General features: G+C 54.5%; 10 protein-coding genes across 13 annotated transcripts; 2 read left to right on the top strand and 8 right to left on the bottom strand.

Annotated features, from left to right (window-relative positions):
• Nucleotides 1-2,951: 2,951 nt before the first annotated feature.
• H310_07693 (hypothetical protein) lies at nucleotides 2,952-3,368 on the bottom strand (the record flags this gene model as incomplete). The annotated part of the gene is made up of 1 exon (XM_008873126.1): nucleotides 2,952-3,368. The coding sequence occupies one exon, from the start codon at nucleotides 3,366-3,368 to the stop codon at nucleotides 2,952-2,954; it is 417 nt and encodes a 138-aa protein (XP_008871348.1).
• A 145-nt stretch (nucleotides 3,369-3,513) lies between these two features.
• Nucleotides 3,514-4,062, bottom strand: H310_07694 (hypothetical protein; the record flags this gene model as incomplete). The annotated part of the gene is made up of 1 exon (XM_008873127.1): nucleotides 3,514-4,062. The coding sequence occupies one exon, from the start codon at nucleotides 4,060-4,062 to the stop codon at nucleotides 3,514-3,516; it is 549 nt and encodes a 182-aa protein (XP_008871349.1).
• A 268-nt stretch (nucleotides 4,063-4,330) lies between these two features.
• On the top strand, nucleotides 4,331-5,558 carry H310_07695 (aspartate-semialdehyde dehydrogenase). The gene is made up of 3 exons (XM_008873128.1): nucleotides 4,331-4,374; nucleotides 4,454-5,217; nucleotides 5,269-5,558. Exons 1-3 carry the CDS (start codon nucleotides 4,366-4,368, stop codon nucleotides 5,519-5,521), a joined length of 1,026 nt encoding a protein of 341 aa, XP_008871350.1. The 5' UTR covers nucleotides 4,331-4,365; the 3' UTR covers nucleotides 5,522-5,558.
• A 7-nt stretch (nucleotides 5,559-5,565) lies between these two features.
• On the bottom strand, nucleotides 5,566-6,759 carry H310_07696 (hypothetical protein; the record flags this gene model as incomplete). The annotated part of the gene is made up of 7 exons (XM_008873129.1): nucleotides 5,566-5,668; nucleotides 5,728-5,800; nucleotides 5,851-5,971; nucleotides 6,026-6,142; nucleotides 6,190-6,334; nucleotides 6,384-6,523; nucleotides 6,568-6,759. 7 exons carry the CDS (start codon nucleotides 6,757-6,759, stop codon nucleotides 5,566-5,568), a joined length of 891 nt encoding a protein of 296 aa, XP_008871351.1.
• A 212-nt stretch (nucleotides 6,760-6,971) lies between these two features.
• H310_07697 (hypothetical protein) lies at nucleotides 6,972-9,604 on the bottom strand. Its single transcript, XM_008873130.1, has 4 exons — nucleotides 9,373-9,604; nucleotides 9,112-9,258; nucleotides 8,926-9,066; nucleotides 6,972-8,879 (listed from the first exon to the last, which is right to left on the bottom strand). Exons 1-4 carry the CDS (start codon nucleotides 9,568-9,570, stop codon nucleotides 7,806-7,808), a joined length of 1,560 nt encoding a protein of 519 aa, XP_008871352.1. The 5' UTR covers nucleotides 9,571-9,604; the 3' UTR covers nucleotides 6,972-7,805.
• A 37-nt stretch (nucleotides 9,605-9,641) lies between these two features.
• On the bottom strand, nucleotides 9,642-10,508 carry H310_07698 (hypothetical protein). Its single transcript, XM_008873131.1, has 3 exons — nucleotides 10,060-10,508; nucleotides 9,905-10,015; nucleotides 9,642-9,849 (listed from the first exon to the last, which is right to left on the bottom strand). Exons 1-3 carry the CDS (start codon nucleotides 10,472-10,474, stop codon nucleotides 9,722-9,724), a joined length of 654 nt encoding a protein of 217 aa, XP_008871353.1. The 5' UTR covers nucleotides 10,475-10,508; the 3' UTR covers nucleotides 9,642-9,721.
• Nucleotides 10,509-10,691: 183 nt separating this feature from the next.
• Nucleotides 10,692-12,485, bottom strand: H310_07699 (hypothetical protein). 4 transcript variants are annotated; one of them, XM_008873132.1, is made up of 4 exons: nucleotides 11,418-12,485; nucleotides 11,236-11,354; nucleotides 11,100-11,184; nucleotides 10,692-11,045 (listed from the first exon to the last, which is right to left on the bottom strand). In XM_008873132.1, exons 1-4 carry the CDS (start codon nucleotides 12,429-12,431, stop codon nucleotides 10,743-10,745), a joined length of 1,521 nt encoding a protein of 506 aa, XP_008871354.1. In that variant the 5' UTR covers nucleotides 12,432-12,485; the 3' UTR covers nucleotides 10,692-10,742. The 4 variants fall into 4 exon arrangements, with proteins under 4 accessions (XP_008871354.1, XP_008871356.1, XP_008871355.1 ...); XM_008873134.1 differs by having other exon boundaries at nucleotides 11,236-12,485; XM_008873133.1 differs by having other exon boundaries at nucleotides 11,100-12,485.
• A 595-nt stretch (nucleotides 12,486-13,080) lies between these two features.
• On the bottom strand, nucleotides 13,081-14,587 carry H310_07700 (hypothetical protein; the record flags this gene model as incomplete). Its single annotated transcript, XM_008873136.1, has 5 exons — nucleotides 13,989-14,587; nucleotides 13,865-13,939; nucleotides 13,764-13,815; nucleotides 13,300-13,715; nucleotides 13,081-13,245 (listed from the first exon to the last, which is right to left on the bottom strand). The coding sequence occupies exons 1-5, from the start codon at nucleotides 14,559-14,561 to the stop codon at nucleotides 13,081-13,083; spliced, it is 1,281 nt and encodes a 426-aa protein (XP_008871358.1). The 5' UTR covers nucleotides 14,562-14,587.
• Nucleotides 14,588-15,552: 965 nt separating this feature from the next.
• H310_07701 (AGC/AKT protein kinase) lies at nucleotides 15,553-19,707 on the top strand. Its single transcript, XM_008873137.1, has 6 exons — nucleotides 15,553-16,812; nucleotides 16,862-17,005; nucleotides 17,048-17,196; nucleotides 17,340-17,721; nucleotides 17,781-17,973; nucleotides 18,023-19,707. The coding sequence occupies exons 1-6, from the start codon at nucleotides 15,637-15,639 to the stop codon at nucleotides 18,412-18,414; spliced, it is 2,436 nt and encodes an 811-aa protein (XP_008871359.1). The 5' UTR covers nucleotides 15,553-15,636; the 3' UTR covers nucleotides 18,415-19,707.
• H310_07702 (hypothetical protein) lies at nucleotides 18,404-19,700 on the bottom strand. Its single transcript, XM_008873138.1, has one exon. The coding sequence runs from the start codon at nucleotides 19,688-19,690 to the stop codon at nucleotides 18,605-18,607; it is 1,086 nt and encodes a 361-aa protein (XP_008871360.1). The 5' UTR covers nucleotides 19,691-19,700; the 3' UTR covers nucleotides 18,404-18,604.
• Nucleotides 19,708-21,238: the final 1,531 nt, after the last annotated feature.

Consider the following 21,238-nt stretch of genomic DNA (forward strand, 5'->3'; position numbering starts at 1 on the left):
AACTTCAACCGAGCGTCTTGGTTGGCCGGCGTCAGGAACGGCTTGACGTAGCTTGAGCGGGCCTTGAGAGTTGAAAAATCCTTGATGTGATTGACGATGGTAGTCTTGGGGATTTGGCATGCATGGGCAAGTGAGCGCAAGGTCTGGCGGCGGTCGTGTGGAACTTGGCGGATTGCCGCTTCAATTTCTTCCGCGGTGCGTTTTCGTTTTCGTCCTGAGTTCCCTAATATGAGTTCTCTTGTTAAACATAATGGTTTTGATAATAAATGATAGTATATTGATTTTGGGAGGTTTACCACGCAACTTTGACGCGACATCGGCGACGAGGCACCCTTGACGGATCGACGAGCTACCACGACTCCACAGTCGCAACATCGTCCGCCAATGACAGCCAAACATGTTTGCTGTCTTCTTGAGGTACCCACGAGGTAGTTCCCCTTCGTGGGACACCTCCAGAAGCATTTCGTATGCAGCACGACGTTCGTCAAGTCGAAGGTGCTTTCGGACGATCGTGGTCGCGGACTCGGTGGGAAGCACTGTATTTGCATCCCCAGTCCACACACAGTTCATATCCGGTGTAGGGCAATGCATTCACACTTGCCAGCGCACGCAAAATTGCAAAATGTACCATGGGCGGGTTGTTTGGTTCTCTAACGACATCACCAACGGACTTTGGTGGTCGACATCTCCCCCAAAGATGTGTTGTTTTAGACGCGAAAACTACCCGGCCCGTGTCAAAGTACGGGGAAAAGGCACGAGCGCGACTGTTCAAGTACAAGACTGTCGATTACGAGCACAAAATGAATGCAATCCATCAGGTGGCAGAGGTTGGGATGTCTGCCTTTCTCGATGTCTACTGTGTTGACTCATCCTTCACCGAACGCGAGTCAACTAGAAAGAAAGTATATGGTTGGATTAAGCATTCGTAAAGACCACATCCTTCGATTGGCTAAGACTGCTCGCACTTCCAACCAGAAATGTGTCGTGCTGTCGGGACTGGAACCACGCTGCCAGCTGAAGATGAAACTCAACTGGCCCGATGGGTCCATGACATGCGGAAGGACGGTATCCCGGTGACCTACTACATGCTTCATCTCATGGCACTCGAGACAGCAATTGACGTGGGGCTTACCGAAGACCGAAGATGAATTCAAGGCCGGGTGGCATAGGATCCACGGCTTCAAACGGCGCCACGGACTCTCCTTCCGTGCAAAGACGCGAATCGGACAAGATACTAACAAAGACGGAACGTCAATCCTTGCTGCGTTTTCGGAACGCGTCTTGCTCTCCGCTGTAGTCAATGACGTCGGTGTCATCTACAATGCCGATCAGACCGGCGTAAACTATAAGTACATGCCGACGAAGACGCTGAACCCAACCAAGGACAACACCGTGTGGGGCAAGTGCGGTGGCAAGACGAAAGACAGAGCATCTGCCATGCTCCTTGCCGTCACCACAGGGAAGAAGCATACCTTGTTTCTGGTGATGAAGACGTCGAAGTCAACGAAAAAGGATATGGTTCAGGAGAATCTCACCTTGCGGCAGGGGTTCGGTAAGTCAAGCCGCTTCAGGCGCGCCATGGCTGCCGGATCTACGCCAACCCTACAGCATGGTAGAACTCGGAGCTGTAGTTGGCGTTCTTGAAGTACCATTTTGCGGAACGAGAAGGTCGCGACACAAAGAAGGTTATCCTCTTGTGGGACGACTTCAGTGCGCATTTTACGGACGACGTTGTTGCCTATGCAGAGTCCATCAACGTTTTCTTCGAGCGCGTTCCTCCTCGCTTTACCTGGTGCTGTCAACCTGCGGACGTTGCGTGGATCCGGCCGCTGAAGTTTTCGCTACGGGAACGATGGCTTGTGGAGATCCATCGGCAAGTGCGTAATTGTCCGGCTGCAAACGATAGCCTGAAGCTTCAAGGTCCGTCAAGGTCAACTATGGTGGCGTGGATCACGGGTGCGTGGAACGTCTTACCTGAGGCCGTGATTCTGAACGGTTTCCGCAAGTGCCAGCTCCTTGATGGCGCCGTTGTCGATCAAGTTGATGTGGTGGAGAGTGCGTTGGAAGAAAATGACATTGCCGACCTGGCCGCGAACATGGCGATCGAAGACACCATTGATCCACCACATGATATCAACGATGACGATGTATCTGAGCTTGTGATACTATAGATAATTAATATTATCTTGCAATTTGTATGTTATTTTTTCTGACGATTCCCTGTAAAGTCGGATACCTCTTTGATATGATTGTGCCTGATATCTAATAAGATTAGGTTGACAGCTTGGACAGTGTTTCTATTATCCGAAACACACTTGTACGGATAAAAGGTCCCGCGACTGTCTGAACAATATACAGTTCACACGGTTTTGCATAGATCCACCTGGCGATGGCGAAAATTTGGAGCACGTTCGGATCAGTTGATCCTAATGCCCCAATCCACATCGGCCACACGAGGCTGCCGTCCTTGGACCGGAGCAAATTCTATTCTTTTGGATCGCATAGTCATGGGGGCTAGATTCAGAGGCTGTCCAGAGCAAGAGTGGTGGAGCGCTCAACGCACTCGGTGAGTCAGGTGCGTATGAAATACTGAAGGATTATCAATTGTGCAGAGGCATGGTGGTGGTCTCCTCAATTTAATTCGACATTGCAATTGAATAACTTGTTATTTGTATACTCCGTCGATGAATCCATTCAATATTGCTTGGTGGGTAAACTTGTCCGGATAATGTGGGGCACACCCATGAGTAATCAACACGCGACATAACACAACACGATCCCGCCGCGACGAGGATGGCCGCCAAGTGCATCACGATCGACGATCTTCTCCACCAGGAGGACGCGTTCTCCATCACATTAGACGACCTGGACGCAATATCGCGGCGGAATGCCAACCAGTCGGGTCTGTCGTCCTTGGGTTCGTCCCAGCCGTCGTCGACGTGGACGCTGCATCAGCGCTCGTCCTTTGCATCTTCGACATGGACCACAGGGCCACATGCAGGCGTCAAGTGCAAGTCAACTATCTCAACACGTACGTCCATGCAGGGTCGTCGCATGTCCGTCGACTCGTCCACCAACACGGCGTGGACGCTGACGGTAGACGAATCATGGTTGGTACCGCCGACGTGCGTGTCAATCCTCCCTTCCTCCAACTTCACGTTGGACGGCAACATCTTGGGCGACAAACACACGATCACGCTGGTTAATTCGTCTCCGAGCCGACACATCGTGTACAAACTCAAAGTTCCGAGCAAGTGCAGGTCTTGGTACGCCATTACTCCCAACCAAGGCATTCTGCGCCCAAATGAATCGCTCCCGATCGTCGTGGAAGTGGCGGCCGCCGCGCCCGCATCTGTGCTGGAGGCCATGCCGCTCCATTCCTCAACAACTATTGAGCACGCGTTCCGACTGGAGATGATCTTCGCCACCGATGCAGTAGTAGATCAACTGGAATACTTGGACTACTGTGAGCAGCATCGGGTGCAGATAACGCTGTGGGAGAAAGCGCTTCCATCATCGGTACAGCATTCGATGGTGCATTGCAAAGTCCACTGCTCGCGTCTGGCGTGCTTGGACACGAGTGTTCTGCAACACCATCTCGACAGGAGCCAACAGACAGATGACGACAAAAGGAGGCGGGAGCACCGTGGTAGTCTCTCCTGCTTGACACGACGGCAGGCCCACGGGGCATCGCTCGTTTTGACTAACACGTCGCCGTCCAACACCCTCATGTACAAGATCAAGAGCAACTGCGGGCTCACGGCCACTCCATCGTTCGGGTTCATCAATCCCTACGGAAGCATCGCGGTGCATGTGACGCCGAGACGCCACGCGACCAACAAGAACGACCTCTTGCGCATCGAATCGATGCCGGCCGTGGATGTGGATACACACGTGAAGAGAGACCAGTCCCGCACACTCGACGACATCCGCCGCATTGTGCAAGCCGCGTGGCCGACGATCGACCCGCAATTCAAGACTACACAGACCATGTACCCGTGGGAAGGGGATGCCAGACGTGTCCTGCCTTCGTGAAGGTCTCCATGCAGCAAACTCCTCCATCGCCTGCTGCTTTCTTCGTCAACCATGAGAACTTGCTTCATGCCGTCGGCGCAACCAGCTGGATGTCCCAGTTATCTATTCTGGTCATTTTAGAAATATTCCGCTGTCGACGACAGACGAAACTTTGGTGGATTTCACATCAATTTCCAAAATATTGGAGTAATTTTGCTTCATTTTTAAGGGCGATTGGTGAATTGATGGGATTTTCAACCGTTCAAAATAGCGTCAAAATATACATCCCACAACGATAAATATATATTTTGGCCGACTGCCTAGGTGATCCATTTTGAATTCCGCGGAGCGATGGCGCAGGTGAGATAACGGTCCGCTTTGTGCATGACCCGATGCACAAGCCCTTCAAGGAGTCTGATGTTTCAACCCGAGGAGATAGATCGGTATTGTTGGTGCGACCGGTGCCGTGGGCAAGGAGATCTTGAGCGTGTTGTTCGACCGGAAATTCGCTCTTGGCAGCGTGCACTTGTTTGCGTCGGAGCGATCGGCCGGAAAGACTGTCGAGACGCCGTATGGTCCGTTGACCGTCAAGTTGTTCTCTGTGGACGCGGCGCGGGTAATGGACTACGTGTTCCTTGCAGTGTCGGGCTCGTTTGCATTGGAACATGCCGAGGCGATTGCCGCGCCAGGCGGGGCGATTGTCATCGACAACTCGTCTGCGTTCCGTATGGAAGCGCATGTCCCGCTCGTGATTCCTGAAATCAACGGCGATACGATTGGATCACGTCGATTGATTGCTAACCCGAACTGCACGACGGCAGTCGCGGCCATGGCGTTGTGGCCGCTTCATTGCCATTTCAAGATTGAAAAGATGATTGTGAGCACGTACCAAGCAGCCAGCGGCGCAGGCATCGAAGGCATGACCGAGCTGATCGAGTCGACAAAGGCATCGCTGAACGGCGCGGCGCCGTCGAACGCGGTGTTTGCCCACCCGTTGGCGTTCAACGTGATTCCCCACATCGATGCGTTTCAGCCCAACGGGTATACGAAGGAAGAGATGAAAGTAACGTGGGAAACAAACAAGATCTTTGGCGAGTCAACCATGAAGATCAGCTGCACGGCCGTGCGCATTCCGATCCTTCGCGCGCACTCGGAGGCCATTACGATTCAAACGGCGCGCCCCATCACCGCCGACGCCGCGCGGTACTCTCCATGCATCGGCGTGTGTCTTATGTATGTGGTCCAAATCTCTAGGGAACTGCTGCGCCAAGCCGATGGCGTCGACCTTGTCGACGACCCGGCCAACAAAGTGTACCCCATGCCTCTGAACGCGACTGCCAAGTACAACGTCGAAGTCGGCCGCATCCGCCAAAGCGTTGTGTTTGACGACCATGGGCTCGATCTGTTTGTGTCGGGCGACCAATTGCTCCGAGGAGCAGCGCTCAACGCGGTGCTCATCGCAGAATACATCGCCAAGCCTTACCCGTCCAAGTTTACCAAGCAGTAAAACGACGTTGAAACACGCGCTCGTTGATAGATTTCCACGACGTGTCACTGGTCTTGGTTCGGAGACCCGCCGACCCACGTGTTGCTGCCGTGGACTTGGAACGCGTCGATCTTGGTCTTGATGGACGATGCCGTGGCGAGGCGTTTTCTGCGCACATGCGATGGGACGAGCACCCCAACAACGTCTGGAATAGCCACCACACGTACTTGTGTTTGAACGCCATGTGGGATTGCATGGTCGCGCGCTGGTTGGCGTCGATGGGCTTGGTGTCCAGGACAGCTACCGACAGCTCAGGCATAGTAGAGGGCCGCGTTCGGCACGCGCTGTACCCAAGCTCGCATGGGAGAATATGATCGTGTTGTCGCGGTACTTGGGGGTTGCATTCACGTGGTTGTTGGTCAAATTCAAGTCTTTCAACCGACGCAAGTTGCCGACGAGGCCATACACCGCCTACACTGTCGCCGTCACACAACTCGTTTCGGATGGACAGTCCTCTCCACCGACGTCGACGCCACGAATGTGGTTCCGCGACAGATCCAACAACTCGAGGCGGCCGAGCGCTTGGATCGGTGCGGGGTTGCGGATGTTGCAGTTGGCCGCATGCAAGATGCGCAGGGAATGCTACTCGACGGATCACCGCGAATGAGCACCGCGATTCGTGGACGCACCCGCAACGTCATGATCGAATCCTCGTCAAACGTAAACTCGTCGCCCGAGGAAGGTGCCGCCACCTGGTTGGACAAGTGCAGCTCTTGCAGCGACGTGCAGTTGGCCAGGCCTTCAAGGCGGGATATTTGATTGCCGTCCAAATACCTACGCCCGTCATGCAGGATAAGTCGTCAAGACAGTGACGAGACCGCACAGTTTCTCGAGGTGGACGAGGGCGTCGAAGTGCTCGATCTTTGAGATGCGATTGCGCTGGAGATGGACGTGCGTCAAGTGCCGAAGCGATGATAGAGTCGCGTCGATGCTTGCGATCTTGTTGTCGTACATGTACAGTACCTACGTGTCGTCAAGAGTGAGGCGCGTTGACGGAGGACACGCACAACCTTGACGTTGGTACATCGGTGCAAGTTGGTCATGCTAGTCAGCTTCTTGTTGTTGAGAGTGAGGTGCGTGATGCGGTGGAGGTAATGCTCCGTGGACTCGCCCTTTGCCAACGTCGTCTTGCTCGCATGCATCAGCATCTCGGTCGTGACATGGACTCCCCCGTTCGTGCTCGTGGATTCTTTGGACATCACTTGCCCTGGTGATGTCGAGTAAATATAGCCCAATCGATTCCCGGCAGTTTTTCTCACCTCGACGAGCTCGACTGCATTATGTCCTGCCTTCAGCTTTACAGCACGCAGGGTGAATACCTTCATTCACTTGCTGCGGACAACAAAGTACTGTCCTGTTGTGCCAGTAGGTGAACGAGTGATGAGCGCCTTTGAGACACTACTCCGCGAGGTCGAGATGAAGTGACGCCTCAAACACTTCAGCGACGGCCTCACGACAGCTCTTGTCCCAACTAAGCAGTGTGTGCATGAGAAATGGCGATCTCAACTCGCCGCGCATGGACACCTCCATGTCCTTCCGATGTGAATTGTTCAATGAACGAAATTGATTGGTTGAATTCCATCATATATTCGACGCATTTTCGAATTGCGCGCGCGAAATGCAGTCCGTCCGCGTCCGTCTAGTCCGTCGAGACGGCAAGAAGAAACTCATGGCGCTCAAGAAGTCGATGTCTCTTTCATTGCGCGAGGAAGGTATCTTCCTTGGCGGGGTGAAGACTGCACAGCCTCGACAAATCTCACACCGACGACGGCTCTTGAAGATCTACTTCGAAGGATGCATCGAAACCACGTCCTCTGCAATGTTCCCTCTTCATGGGACTCTCACCTGATGAAATCGCCGTAGGATTCAATTTTCAGCAGAAGATGAGCTCATGGAATGGGTCGATCACTTCCACGCGACATTTCCGTCCCTGCCCAGTCAAGCGACCTCAGCAGCAGCAAACGACTTGCCATCGTCTAGATTCCAGACTGCCTCGACTTGCGATGCACTTGCTGTTCAATATCTTCGTGACGACAAGTTTCGAGCGTCCGTGCATCGTATCCATAGATGGCTGGATGAAATAGCCTCCAATGCATGAAGGTCTTTGCAAGGCATGATGTCCCCTCACAAGTCACATTAAGTCAACCAAGTGCGCGCAATTGCGGTTACATCTTCGCAATCGGGCTCGATAACAGGCATTTCGCAGGGCGGACGTTGCAGCGGACGCAATCGTTGGATCGCATCATCATTCGCGGTTCCTCCCTTCATCGACATCATTGTTCCCTTGCTCGACGTGGTTTAACAGTCTTTCCTTGACCGTGTCAAGGATATGCGCCATGGCACGGACTTCATCTTCATCTTGTCGGACGATTGCGACATGGAGCATGACAGGAAGGTGCATGATCGCGTCCTCTTCCTCGGCGGCGCTCGGGTCGCCAAAGTTCATCTTGAAGTAGTTGGCAGCAGCTGTCCTGTACTTGTTGTACAGATCGATGCTGGCAGCATCTCGAAAGCCGAGATGGGACATGTCGCGAAGGTCGTCGACAATACCGTCACCTCCGCCGACCCCCGCGTCGACCGCGTCGTTTTCGCGGCACATGCGTTCGTGGGCATCGCGGATGCTGTCTTCGGAGATGCCATGCGCGAGAGCCAGCATGAGAAACACGGCGTACTTTCGTTTCAAGTGATCACCGAAAAAGTGCAGGACGTCGGGCGAGAGGGCGACTGGGGGAGCTGCTGGCGCCGTGGCGTCGTCGCCAGTCGATGTCGACTGGAATTGACTCAATGGGGCGTTCTTCGTGTTCATTTCACGGCGGCTGTTGGCGGCAAACAACTCGTGCACCCGGCTGACTTTTTCGTACACGAGCAGCGCCATGGCCGGCCCCGTGACTTGAGCAACAAGTCTCTCCATAGCAATGATGCGGCGCAGCTCCGACTCGGCCTTCTCCTTGTCGTCTTGGAGGAGTCGCGTGCACCAGATCTCGCTCTGAAGAAGGGTGACGCGGCTGTCCTGGCCAGGGGACACCCAACTCGACGACGGTGACGGATGCAGCGCTGTAACATTGGCCTTTTTCGACCTCGACGATGACGACGACGCTTGGTTGTTGTTTGACGTCACACTCTCGTGCTGGCGCTGTCGGACCTGGCGCTGCAACGCACGCCGGAGGCACTTGGACCACAGCTCGAACGTGTGCTGGTTGGTCGTGGCAAACTCAAAGATGGCGCGGGCGCTGGCTTCGGGATTGTTGGCGACAGTAGTGTCTGTGTTGCTTCCGCGGCCGTCGACGACAAGGCCTTGCCGCAATTCGCCATTGAGCCACTGGAAATCGTTCGAGACGTAGAACGACTGTGACAGCATGCCGTACCTGATCGAGTGGGTCCGTTTCGAGGAGCTTGCGGCGGAAAAGCCGAGTCACGACGGGTCCGTTCCCATCCGCATCGTACGATTCGTCTTGGACGTCAACGCGAATTGCACTGAGTAGCATCATGGGGTTCAACTTGACAATCTACATGCAACGATGATCACACGTATGCGGAACCACATCTCCTACTCGATCCGGTGCTGTTCCTTGCTCCCACTTTTCGCGCGTCGCGTAGATGAGAATGTGATCGTCCTGCAACGAGACAAATCGAGTGCGCCATTCGTGGAAGAAGAAGATGTTGCGCTCGAGGAACATCAAGTTGTCGTTGAGCGTTTGCTGACAAGAGAACTCACACCATGAGCGACGTGTTTCCGCAAGGAACACAATGACTCGCAACTCGTCGAGCGTTGCAGGACGGCAGAAACAAGTGTGTGAGGAAGTCGTGCGTACCCGGTAGACGATTGCGCTTTTGGCGCGGCCGAGACTCTTGGGGGTCCACGGCGTACAATTGGCTTGTTCAGGAAGCACCGTCGTGTCGACGATGGACGGGTTGTTCCCATTATGCTGCAACTGCTGCTTGGACAGGAGCGTCTTGCGCATGGACGTGTCGCTAACGCCATGTCCAGGCAGCATCGCCGACCCGTCCATCGCCGTCCGAAACGGCGTTTGCCGCTCTTTCGAATAACCCAGTGCATGGCAGTGATTGGTGGAAATTCTCGTGCGTTTGAAACTCCTCCCATGATGCAATCGATTCCGGGCAAGGCCGAAGGCCACCTTAACGTGCTAGATACGACGCTCGCTACATGATCGCGCACAGGTAGCAACATGTGCACGTGGCGTATCCTGTCTTTTTGTCGGCTTGCTGGACCTGGCCTAGAGCCGCCGCCGCATCGTCGGCGGCCGCAGTGGTGTTGTCGTGGATTTCAACTACCATGTTCGGTCGATACCTTGATGAACGTGAACACGATTATATTGTACGCACCGATGACTTCTTCTTGATCTTGCACAAGTCCATCGACTTCTTGAAATGCTGCCTTGATTTCACCGAGCTTGTGATGAATCTTGATTATGTCTTCCTCCCGACGGGCCAAGTCTACCGCGCTCGAATCACGCATCATGGAGATTGTGACAGCATACCATCTTCATCGTACACTTGGACGTTCGCTTGCGTGTAAATTTGGTCCTCGTTGTAGTTGGCAAGGTCGCGTTCAGTGTCCCGGCGCACGGACGTGGATCGAATCGATTGAACGGCGGTGCTTTCCGACGCGACGGCTCTTGCACACACTTGCTCGAAGAGCGTCAGTTGTGCCTTAAAATCTTTGCTCAGCTTCCTGGCGGCGCTCTTGTCGGCCCCAGATGCAGAGTTCACTAACAACTGCAGTTTCGCCGTGGCCGCTTGGACGATATCCCTTCCTTGCTTTGTGAGCTCCGTCACAAGCTCGTGGTTTGCACGGGTGTCGAGGGGCGACCCGAACAGACCCACCTTGTCCTTCATCTCATTGGTTACATTACCCAAGTTCCCGATCGCCGCCGACACTTCCGCCACCGACATGGTTGTTTCGACGAACGCTTTCGGATTGCAGCTCTCTTTTCGATAGTATTCTGGGTTTAGTATTACTACTAACGTTACTATATTTCTTGGGTTGACTCTTCAAGATACTCCGAAATCCATCTTAGAACGTGCCACTACCATCGCCGGTTGTTTTTAATCATTTGAAATGCAGGATTCGATGCAAGCGAATTAAAAAATTTGAAAGCAGAAAGCGAATGCAGTCATCAACCAAAATCAAAATATTTAAAAAGCATTTTTAAATGTCGGGTCATTTTCGTAGGTTTTTCAAAACCCACGCCGCAGCCATCGCGGCGGCGCCATACTTGGTGGCCGTGACAAGCGCGGCAGTAGTCTTAGCCGCACCACCGTCTGTGAGACGACGCTGCCCATTCTGCCTCCGCATCCACAGCTCTTGGACAAGTGCCAGGTACTTTCGAGACGACGGCATTGCCGTCAGGACCTGGATCACTCGCAACGACACTGCAGTGGTCGCAACGGTGCCGAGAACGGCGAGGCACACGACACGAAGGAGGAGGACAAAGTGAACGCGTGCTTTCGACGATTGAGTCAACTACGTCCCATCCATCGACTATCATCATGGCGATGATGCATGGGGTGAACATACCTGCAAGGCAAAGAGAAAGCTCGAGATTGCCGCTGTTCGATTCAGCACAGAGGGAGACGGCATGTGGACGAGCGACACCACCGTACTGCGGACCACAATGTCAATCCAAGCCACAGCGCGTATGATGAAATGCTACCTCGAAATCTTGTCTTGGAGAATCGCAGTTAACACATTCGAGGACGACGACGTGGCACTACCCGACGACGGCTCGATCCGGTGAAAGTCAAATCCGACCATGGATGCCGTGGCTTGGGTCTACAGGTGCAAAAGTGGATGGATCAAGCGAAGAGTTCTGCGTTTTCACACGTCAGCACGTACAGCGGAGGTGGATGCTGTTCTGGAGTCCTCGCCGATCCGAGATAACGACGGCGTTGCCGGCAACGGAGGCATTGACGTCACGACATCGGTCGAGTCCGAAAAGTATTCCGGAGATGGCAGAAGCACTTCCTGCAGGGTCGACGGCAGCAAATGTACAAGCCCCGGCTTCTTCATCATGGTCTGGGTGTCCGTCGGAAGGCTGTGCACCACTCGCTGCTGCTCCGAGTTGTCCAGCGGCAGGAAGAATGGAAAGTAGTCGCGCATCTTGTCAGCAAACGTCGTGTCGGTGAGCCATTCCAGCAGGGTCATGCGAAGCAGGGTGTCCTGGAGCCCGGCAGGCAAAAACGCAACGAGGCCGTGGCGGCGGACTTCGTACATGTACCATCGCCAGAGCGGCACGGACCAAGCATACCCGATACCCCACGCACCATAACCCATGAGCACAAGGGAGATGACTAGTCGCCTCGTGAAGCACTCGGCGAGGAAAACGGTCAAGGCAGCGCCGATGATGCAGCAGCACGAGATGCGCAGGGTGAGAAGCGTGAGGCCCACGGGAGTTTCCACGTCCGAGTAATACATGTTGAGAAGGAGCGCGTACCCGACGGGCCCGGACAGCGCGATGGCGGCAATGGCATGATCCACCACCACAGGGTCGTACGCTTCTAGGTTGATCACGGACGTGCCGCTTACATATAGGTAAAGAACGACGAGGGTCGCGCCCGTGATAATCTTGACAGTGACCGTGTGACCGTAATAGTCCATCGTGCCGTACAAGTGTTGCAACATGGCCACTTCGGATACACCGGTGTCCACGACAACCTTGAAGCAGTCTGCCCCGACAGACAGAAGCGACGAAGCCGTCGCATCGTTGGGCTTCATGGGTGGGTTCATGTCGTCGGACGAGGACAATCGAAGTGCTTCCGCTGCACTCAGTCGTCCTGCGCCATCAAAGGACGGCGATCGGGTGGACGCGGCCATGGGATCAATGCAGGACTGCGGCAATCGTTTCGCCATATGGGTTAAAACGGTTTTTACTTCGTTGCGATGGTTGCACGGGAAACTTGACTTTCGTATGCGTCGAATAAAACGCAGAAATGTTCAAATCCCCTCTTGACAGTTGACAAGACATCATCCTCCTCCGACCCCGCCGTTCCAGCATGGACGCGCGGGTCAACACACCACCTCGTCGTCTAGCCGACAGCGAGCAGAAGCGTCATGGTTGGGGTGTGCCATGGATCGTTGGTGTCGTCCTCGGTTTAGTATCAAGCCGCCCGTGCCTTGTGTTGGGCATAGCTGGAAACACGAAACGCTGAGCGAGCGCTGGTTTTGTTGTTCAACTTGGCGAAGTTGGGCATACATGGACGCTGCCGCACTGCCGAGATACCTGGCAGTTCGTTTGGTATGGGGGAATGCTCATTTGTCGGAGTATTGAATCGACAAAGGACAAATGGGACTCGCCAACTCGATGATCCTGTCGACACCAACAACAGGTCGTTCAAATTATTGCTGCGACCTGAAGTCGAATGCCGTGAGGTCTGCGCTGACCGTTCCAAGTCCCGAGTCTTGGCATGGCAATAAGCTTCAACGACAGCACGCGGAATCGTCGAGACGGCATCACAACTGGCCTGGCATCCAGCCACGTCATCCCACAGGGCTCGCACCGCTACGAGGCAATCTTCCACAGCGTGATTCGTGTTAGCCCTATTCCAGTCCACTCGATCAAGGATGCATTCATGTGCGGTGTGGAACGTACTGTCGGGAGTGGCGGGGCCGTTGGATTCGTCTCTCCATGGGATGGTTTCGGGACAAAGACCTTGTTCTTCTTGCCCTGCTACACACCAACGAAGTCAACATATCTTTCCACTTGCTTCGTCGGACGCACTCCGCTCGATGACGGCTGCGAATTCCGCTGGTTGTTGCCGCCCCGCGGCTGTCCACGACCACCGCCCCCGGGGGTCGAAGCTGCTTCAGGACCACCGGCTCCCTCCGATCGCCCTCCCGCTTTCTTCCCACCTCGGCTTCTACTTCCACCTCCTCGGTTGCGTCCGCGGCCTCCGCCGTCAATGGATGGCTGAATCATGTCGGCTGGAAGCGGAGTTGCCATGGCTCCTTTCGCCATGATGCGAAGCATGCCAGGTTCCATCGATGGCGGGGGAGGGAGCGGCGGTTGAAGGTACCCGCCTTCGGCGACATTGAAAATTCCTGGACTGGGAGCACTGTACGGTAGAGAGGAGGCTGGAGTGACGGCTGCGCTGCGCGGCGCATTTCGCTGCTGTTTGTCCTTTGCTTTTTTGGACCCTACGAGCACATTGACATTAGGAAGTTCTCAAAGCAGGCTGTCTGTACGGGGCTCCCTCGGAGTACGACCGTCATCCTTGCGCTTCTCTTTGCCGGATTTCTACAGCGTTTTCGTGAGTTGGCACATCGAAATGGTTAATGGACAGTGCCTTTCCGTCGGCCTTTTTGTTCTTGCTGCCGCGGGTCTCGGCTGGAAACCCTGTCGCCGTGCCGCGTTGACCAACCTGCAAGACAAAGATGAGTCATAATGACAAAGGCATGCAAGGTGCCTACCTTGCCGTTTTTGTCGCGCCGTTCGGCTCGTCGCTCGTTAAGGAACTTGACGAGCGCCGATACCGGTTTTTCCTTGATCTTGTCGTCTCCAGCGTCCAAGATGTTCGGGTTGTTCACAGCGAGGGATTTCTTGTCAGGGTCGTTCAGCTCTTCCAGAAATGCAATGAAGTCTGGATCCTTGGCAATCGTGTTGGACTTGTTATCGCGACGCCGAGGTTTTTCTCGTGGAAGGCGCTGGTTCGGCGCAACGTGCACAGAGAGAACGATCGTGGATCCATTCGCTAAAGTCACTTCCTTGCCATGCAACAAACGAAGTGTGTCTTCCAGCTGATCGGGGTCCTTGCGGAACTGCAACGTCAGGCGGGATGGCACACTCGTCCGGCCATTTTTTGCAGGTTTTCCTGCCTCCCATCGAAAGAACGTCGGGGGGTAGATCGGCGTTCGCAATGCGGAATCTGTGTACACAATAGGAAATCCACATACAGCCAGCACTTCCTCGCAGCTCGCGTCATGAGGTAAGTCGCGCACCACGAGCTTCTTCCATCGCATCACATTACCAGGTGCTGCTGCCATGGTGCCGCAAATTGTTTGGCACGGCCGTCGAAACCTTTAATATTTGATAAGCTCCAAAGGTCGATGCGACGTGGTGTGGAGATAAAACCTGGGAAACCTGATTCCTCGGCGAAATTTGCGCACGGGCATGCGCGGCACCACCAGCAACAGACCTTGCCGTTGCGAACCGCACTTGGAGCAGCACGAATGAAATGGGGCCGCCGTCGCCGTCCTTCCGGAGGTCGTTCGGTTTCCAACGCATGTACACAAGAACCTATGGAAAACAATGTGTTCAAAATGTCACGACGATTTGCCCATTTTTTTCCTTTTTCGGAATTTCGCAAGCGTACCACTACTACTCTATACATAATATCGCAGCCAGGTTCATCTATGTAAATCGAAATTTAATCCGAAAGTGCTGGAAATCGATGGGAGAAATCCTACAATAATGACGACGTCTCGATGACAAGGCGTAGCACTCTATCCACACAACTCGTCCGTTCCATTTGTGGATGCTTGAAGACCACCCAGTGCGATGGCGTTGGGGACGCGCGAGACGGTCTGCCGGTGCCCCCACCCATAAACAGTTGAGTTTTTGCAAGATGTTCCATGGAGCGGTTGGGCGGTTTTGGCCAAGGTTTGACGACATGCGAGTAACACTCTGAATATCACACGGATCCTCCGGCGGTTCCCCAACGTTATCGGTACAGCGCGCGTCCAACGGCGATCACCGAGCAACAACATGCGTGCGACATAGTAGTCTAGCTATAGGTAGCGGCGCAATGCCAGATGGAACGCTGCCGCCACTGCAAAATGCCGCGGCACCGCGTTGAGGCATAGCCGCGGCGAGACCTGTGGCAGTGAATATATCGAAATTCGAGGTTTTCTATCCAGATCAGGAAAATTGAATAGAAGTGGTGAAATATCAATACAAATACTGAGTACAGTGTGCATAATATATTTGATCCCGGCGGTGCTGAATGTTTCTGACGATTACCCCCATATTTCACAAGTGGTTTGGTGCTGCGTCGGCCGCAGTCTCCCCTCTACGACCCGCACACGACCCGGCGACCGCTCCATCGATCGCGCGGACAAGATGGTAGGAAAAGCCTCTAGCTCATCTTCGTACCGCATGAGCTCAAGTCAAATGATGGCAACGTCGCGCGGAAGTACGAGCGAGCTCGAGATGGCCGGCACCGACAGCATTTCCCTCGCGTTGCACCCGTTTGAGGACTTGTTTGAAACAGACTGGGAAGGGTACGTGTGGAAGCAAGGCCACGTCGTGCGCAACTGGCGCAACCGCTACGGCATTCTTACGGGCACGTGCTTTACGTATTACTCGTCCAAGGAGCACGCGATGTCAGATTTTGAAAAGTTCAAGGGCCGGGTCACCGTGACCGGCGCCAAAAAAGACCCCTCTCGCAGCAACGGATTTGTCGTGACGACCACGATTGACAAGGTATTTTGCATGTACACAAAGACTCCGATCGAGACAGAGCTGTGGATCCGCATGATCGAAAAGGCGGTCCAAATCGCATACTTTCAGATGTCGCTCGCGGCTTCCGCGCAACTGCCCGACATCATCCTGGAAGGCGGGAACTTGTCGTCGTCTACAGACAGCCGGCATTTGAACTCGTCCTTTGCGAACTTGTCGCTGTCGTCGAACCAGCATCTGAGCTTGAGCTTCAACGGCCACATGAATCCCACCCCAAACCTGTCCAACATGATGCGCCACTCGCTCGGCAACTTTGTTCCCAGCCGACTGTCCATGAGCCACTGCAACCCGAGTTTCAGTAGTGGAAACCACGCCGCGATGCCGTCGATCCGCTCGTCCGTCGAGTGGAAAAATCGCAACGTGACCACAACGTCGCACTTTTACCACCTCTGGATGAACGTCATGACCAATTACGAGGCCAAGATGCAGCACCCGACGGTGTGCTGCAACGAGCTCCTCGCGCTCTTTCCTCTCTGCGCTCTGGACATCGTCGTGTCGATCCACTTTGCCATTCCCGCGCTTCCGTCCGCCGTGTACTATGGCCGCGAAGGCCTCGTCGACGTGTTGTTCTCGCTCAGTCAGTTTGTGGCATTGTCCGACATGTCGCTGCACCGCGTGTCTCTCAGCTCTCGACCGAACGTGCTGCTCGTGAGCGGAACTGGGAAACTCACCAACAAATCGACGAAAACGACGTACAGCTGTGAGTGGAAAGACGAAGTGTCGCTCAGTCCCGGTGGTCGCGTGCTCAGTTTGAAGCTGTACATGGAAGTCGACCCGGTAGAGCATGGTCGTGTGTCGAGTTGCCCGAACTCTTCTTGTTGTGTAGGCGGCATTTCAATCGTCTGATGCGGAAGAGCGCATGGCGCGCCTCAAGTCGAACCTAAAAGCCACGGCGTCCAAGCGCGTCCTGTCGCTGTCAATGCAGCACTTTGCCGTCAAAAAGGTGCTTGGGCAAGGCACGTTTGGCACGGTATGACCGATGGGGTTGTCGACGGAGCTGACACGTGGCCAGGTCGTGCTCTCCGAGCGCAAAACCACCGGTGAAATCTTCGCCATCAAGATCCTGGACAAGAGCTCCATGTCGAGCTATGATAAAATCCGCACGCGCACGGAGATGCGCATCTTACGCGACGTGTACCATCCCTTTATTGCCCCTCTTCGGTATGTCGCCAGTGTCGACGCGACGGGAGCTCTCGTCCATGCAATTCTTTCTCGTGTGTGTGACCCTGGGCGCGATGGGTGTCCATGTCGTTTGGCATGAGTGCGGGACGAGGCGCGGTCTGACGAGTCGTGCAATTCGGTAGGTTTTCGTTCCAGTCCCAGTCGCGCGTGTTCCTCGGGATGGAGTTTTACCCCGGCGGTTCACTCTACACGCACATGAACAAGTTTTCCGAGGACGGTGACCAGCGCATCAAGCTGCCCATTGACATGCCGCGCATCAAGTTTTACGCTGCGCAGTTGGTCTTGGCACTGTGCCATTTGCACGCGTGCGATATTGTTTACCGAGACTTGAAACCCGACAACATCATGCTCGACAAGGACGGCAATATTGCGTTGGTCGATTTTGGCCTGAGCAAAACCAACGTGCGATCGCTCGAAGGCGCGCGGACGATGGCGGGGTCCCCTGCCTACACGGCCCCCGAGCTGCTCAAGCCCAAACGCAGCCGCGAGTACGGCAAGGCTGTGGTACGAATCTGCACCCATGCATGGTGACGATGCCAATCGTGCTGATGCGGTCGTTGTAGGACTGGTGGTGCCTTGGCATCTTGATCTACGAAATGATGTTTGCCCGCCGTCCATTCCACCACCCGAACGTGTCGGTGCTGTATCGCTTGATCGACAAGGACCCGGTGAAATTCCCCGGGAGAATTCCCATTGCCCACGAAGCCAAGTCGTTGATTGTCGGGCTCTTGGAAAAGGATCCGAACAAGCGCCTCGGTGGGACGATTGCGATCTTGCCCTCGTTTCTCACGTGGTGCCTATGTAGGCGCGCACCACGCGAGCGACATCTTGACGCATCCGTTCTTCAAAGGCATCGCGTGGGACCAAGTGCTGAAGAAGAAGGTGCTGCCGCCGTGGAAGCCCGACACGACCAAGGACCTGTCGCGACGCACCAACGTGGACCTGGGTCGCATCGTCATGAGCAAGACGCCACCGCCGTCGTCGACGTTCAGCATCTTTGGATGGAGGCCGATGGAAACCCTGGGCAAGCCCAAGCCGAACCCCATCACAAACCCGGACGTCGCGGGGGAATTTGGTCGGTTCAGTTATGTGTGTGACTCGACGCCGTCGTTTTTGGTCGATGAGGACGACATGCTCGATTCGGCCTTCACCGGTCGGCGAAGCGTCCAGCTCGAAGCCCTTGCCATCGAAGCATAAAGTCCGCCATTTATTATTTTATTCGCAAGAATCACTTTGTCCGACACCGCACCGTGTGGACCTGCTGCCCTGGATCGCCATGGAACGGATTGCAACACGTTCAGCCACTGCATGCTCTTTCTACAGCATGACGACTTTGGACAAGGAGATCGGTCCATACTACGAGATGCATATCGTGGGACACCGACACTCATGCATGCAGCGCAGCCATGGCCGGATGGTTGGCGATGTGGGCCTCGATCGCATACGCAAACGGCAGCTGGCCCCAATTGACAGTCACCGACGCATACAAGGTGTCGACCGAGAACGCGGCGCAATAGTTGCCCGGCGGGATGTCGTACGGCACAACGCCGAGGAGCGTGCCATTGTGCGTGAAAAAGATTCGATGATGGTCTTGGTCGTAACCACATCCAAACACGTCGGTGGAAGAGCGGGGGATGTCGGCCGTCGCGGTGGCGTCCATCAACGGCATCGTCAAGACGTCCATGCCATTGTGGAATATAAGCGGAAATGAACCAGGACTCGGCGTGTGGTGGGGATGTGAGTGGTAGCCAAACGACACCGGGTGCCATCCCACATGCGCATCCGACCCGAACCCGTAGGGACACATGGTGTGATCAGGCAGGTGGACCATGCCCAAACTGATGGCAGTGGCTGTCAAGGATGCCGTCACTTCAAAGTACATGACGTAGCGGTGTAGGGCTGTCGCACACGGGATCGGGGGAAGCGGCTGAAGTGACCGGATCGATTCCACCGCGCCGTGCTCCAGGTTCCTCAGCATCGAGTTGTTGAGGACTGTGATGATGCGGGTATCCGTGTCGATCGTAACGTCAGCGCGAGTAGACAGCTTGACGTCGATGGCCATGCGGCTCTCATGCATGCGCCAGAGCTGTATCCACGAGCTGTGCCGGTAGTACGCATCAGGGAGCGATACCCTTGGTGGCAGCCACACCGATGCATACTGGTGCATCCATGGCAGAGGAAGCATCGCGAGGCGTTGAAAGTGCCGGCATACAAGTTTGCTCTGGCAGAGCGAGCGCACGTCGAGGTACTCAAAGCACAGCTCCCACACATGTTCGCCCAACATTTCTTCGACCCATTGGATGGTCTGGACCCGGTTTGTCGTGGCTCTTGCAGCCGCGGCAGCCGCCTTTCGCTGGCTCTTGGTTTGCTTTTTGGCCTTGATGGGTATTGCCATGATCGACGTCGCTAGAGTGCTGAATCCGCCGCCCCTTCCTCGCGCGTCATGTCGGCTCAACACTGTGGAATACTGCATCCACTCGCCGATTATTCCACAAAGTGCTGCTGCAACCTCATTGGACAACTTCAAATCATGAATTAGTGTGAACAAGATCAAATAGTGTTTAAGACTAATACCCTAGACGGGTGCCACACGTCGACGCAGTGGCAAATGCGCACATTGGTGCTGTGGAAAGGATTGTCATGGCACTGCTTCTTTTCTCCGCTCTCACTGTCGCTCGCATTTTGGTGTGGAGGAAGAACAACCACACTAAATCATCTTACAATACACAGTATTTAAGCAGTGTTCGTGGTGCTTTCGACTTCGACGGTTTTGATTGGCTCGAAACGCTCTGTGAAAGGTTGCGATGCGAAGGAGCTGCACCCAACTCAAATGTCCACGTCAGATATCGGAGGGCGAGCGGGCGCTTGAACAATGCATCATGGCGTCCGCCGCCAAAACAATAGAAATAGATGGTATGGAGGGGGAACGTGGCACGTCCCACATCTGTGCGTGTGTTTGGATAGACACAAGGCACGTGAGTTTGTCAAACAAATTCCCAACGATTCAACGGCTAAATGCGTCGTCAGTTTATGTCTGCTGTGGGGATGAATGGCTGAAATTCAACGTGTACCACCGCTCCGTCACGTCATGGTACTTGTGTTGGTGCAGAAGAACGTATTACAACATGGGAACTGGTGGCGTAGGTGCAAAAGGTGTCGAGTCATTATAACCGCCGTATCAGTGAAAACTGATGGAAGGAAGCTTCTATTCCCCCAGCGATAAGTTGAACTGGGATCCGAGACTGGCACCCATTCACGACGCAAAAGAGCTGGACTGTCCCAAAGTCCATCACATGGAGTCTCCGAAAGTAGACCCCGCTATCACAATGTTGGGGCGTAGGCTAAGGAACGATGAACCTGCCTCAACATGGACCGGCTTCCGTGTACAGCGTCGTTTCCTTCAACGAGCTATACATCTTGCGTACTCTTGGACATCGACCGTACCAGAAGAAGTCATGATCTTTGCCTTGTCGCATGCATCTCCTCTGCAGAGTGGATGGAAATGATGTGCACAATATGATCCACTTCCTCCCGTGCAAGTCAACTAGACCTCTCAACATTAAAGCGATGCATGGCTCATGGAACACGGCAATTCACAGCAACTAAAAGTGTCACTGAATAAGTCCCAACGCACTGGCATAGACCACGTCTCAAGTGGACTTTATGTAAGATTCAGCAGCCATCGATAGCCACGATTACCACGTGCCACCACGCGAAAAAGTTATACTATGTCGGGGGCGGGGGTTTACCGTTGACCCCGCCCCACTTGCATACTTTTCTTGACATCGTCGCATTTTGTGCGGCGATGTCGGGACGGCAGAGGTCCCTTCACTAATGCAGGAAAGTCGTCACTCTTCAACTGACTGAAGTTGTGCAGTGCGTGCAGCACGCCGAAGCTGGATAGTCCGAAGTGCGTGACTACTGGATGTGCTTGAAGAACCATTAATTTGTGTGCGTCGTTGCCGAGCACGAAAGACGATCGCTCGCCAACTTGATCGCATCGACAAATTGGAACGGGGGG

The sequence above is a fragment of the Aphanomyces invadans genome (assembly GCF_000520115.1).
Source record: "Aphanomyces invadans strain NJM9701 unplaced genomic scaffold supercont1.14, whole genome shotgun sequence".
Classification (NCBI taxonomy): Eukaryota; Oomycota; class Saprolegniomycetes; order Saprolegniales; family Verrucalvaceae; genus Aphanomyces; species Aphanomyces invadans.

Excerpts from the sequence above, each read along its gene's own strand:
- H310_07698 (XM_008873131.1), bottom strand. The coding sequence starts at position 10,474 with ATGTCGGTGGCGGAAGTGTCGGCGGCGATCGGGAACTTGGGTAATGTA. Across the intron at positions 10,016-10,059 it reads CCAAGTGTACGATGAAGATG|ACTTGGCCCGTCGGGAGGAA; the intron begins GTATGCTGTCAC and ends CGAGCGCGGTAG. Across the intron at positions 9,850-9,904 it reads AGATCAAGAAGAAGTCATCG|TTGAAATCCACGACAACACC; the intron begins GTGCGTACAATA and ends CGAACATGGTAG.
- H310_07695 (XM_008873128.1), top strand. Across the intron at positions 5,218-5,268 it reads ATCACCGCCGACGCCGCGCG|GGAACTGCTGCGCCAAGCCG; the intron begins GTACTCTCCATG and ends CCAAATCTCTAG.
- H310_07697 (XM_008873130.1), bottom strand. The coding sequence starts at position 9,570 with ATGGACGGGTCGGCGATGCTGCCTGGACATGGCGTTAGCGACACGTCC. Across the intron at positions 9,259-9,372 it reads AAAGCGCAATCGTCTACCGG|CAAACGCTCAACGACAACTT; the intron begins GTACGCACGACT and ends TTCTCTTGTCAG. Across the intron at positions 8,880-8,925 it reads AAACGGACCCACTCGATCAG|TGGCTCAATGGCGAATTGCG; the intron begins GTACGGCATGCT and ends AACGATTTCCAG.
- H310_07702 (XM_008873138.1), bottom strand. The coding sequence starts at position 19,690 with ATGCAGTATTCCACAGTGTTGAGCCGACATGACGCGCGAGGAAGGGGC.
- H310_07701 (XM_008873137.1), top strand. The coding sequence starts at position 15,637 with ATGGTAGGAAAAGCCTCTAGCTCATCTTCGTACCGCATGAGCTCAAGT. Across the intron at positions 17,197-17,339 it reads CCCTTTATTGCCCCTCTTCG|GTTTTCGTTCCAGTCCCAGT; the intron begins GTATGTCGCCAG and ends GCAATTCGGTAG. Across the intron at positions 17,722-17,780 it reads GCGAGTACGGCAAGGCTGTG|GACTGGTGGTGCCTTGGCAT; the intron begins GTACGAATCTGC and ends CGGTCGTTGTAG.
- H310_07699 (XM_008873132.1), bottom strand. The coding sequence starts at position 12,431 with ATGGCGAAACGATTGCCGCAGTCCTGCATTGATCCCATGGCCGCGTCC. Across the intron at positions 11,355-11,417 it reads GAACAGCATCCACCTCCGCT|ACCCAAGCCACGGCATCCAT; the intron begins GTACGTGCTGAC and ends TTGCACCTGTAG. Across the intron at positions 11,046-11,099 it reads GCTTTCTCTTTGCCTTGCAG|TTGACTCAATCGTCGAAAGC; the intron begins GTATGTTCACCC and ends GATGGGACGTAG.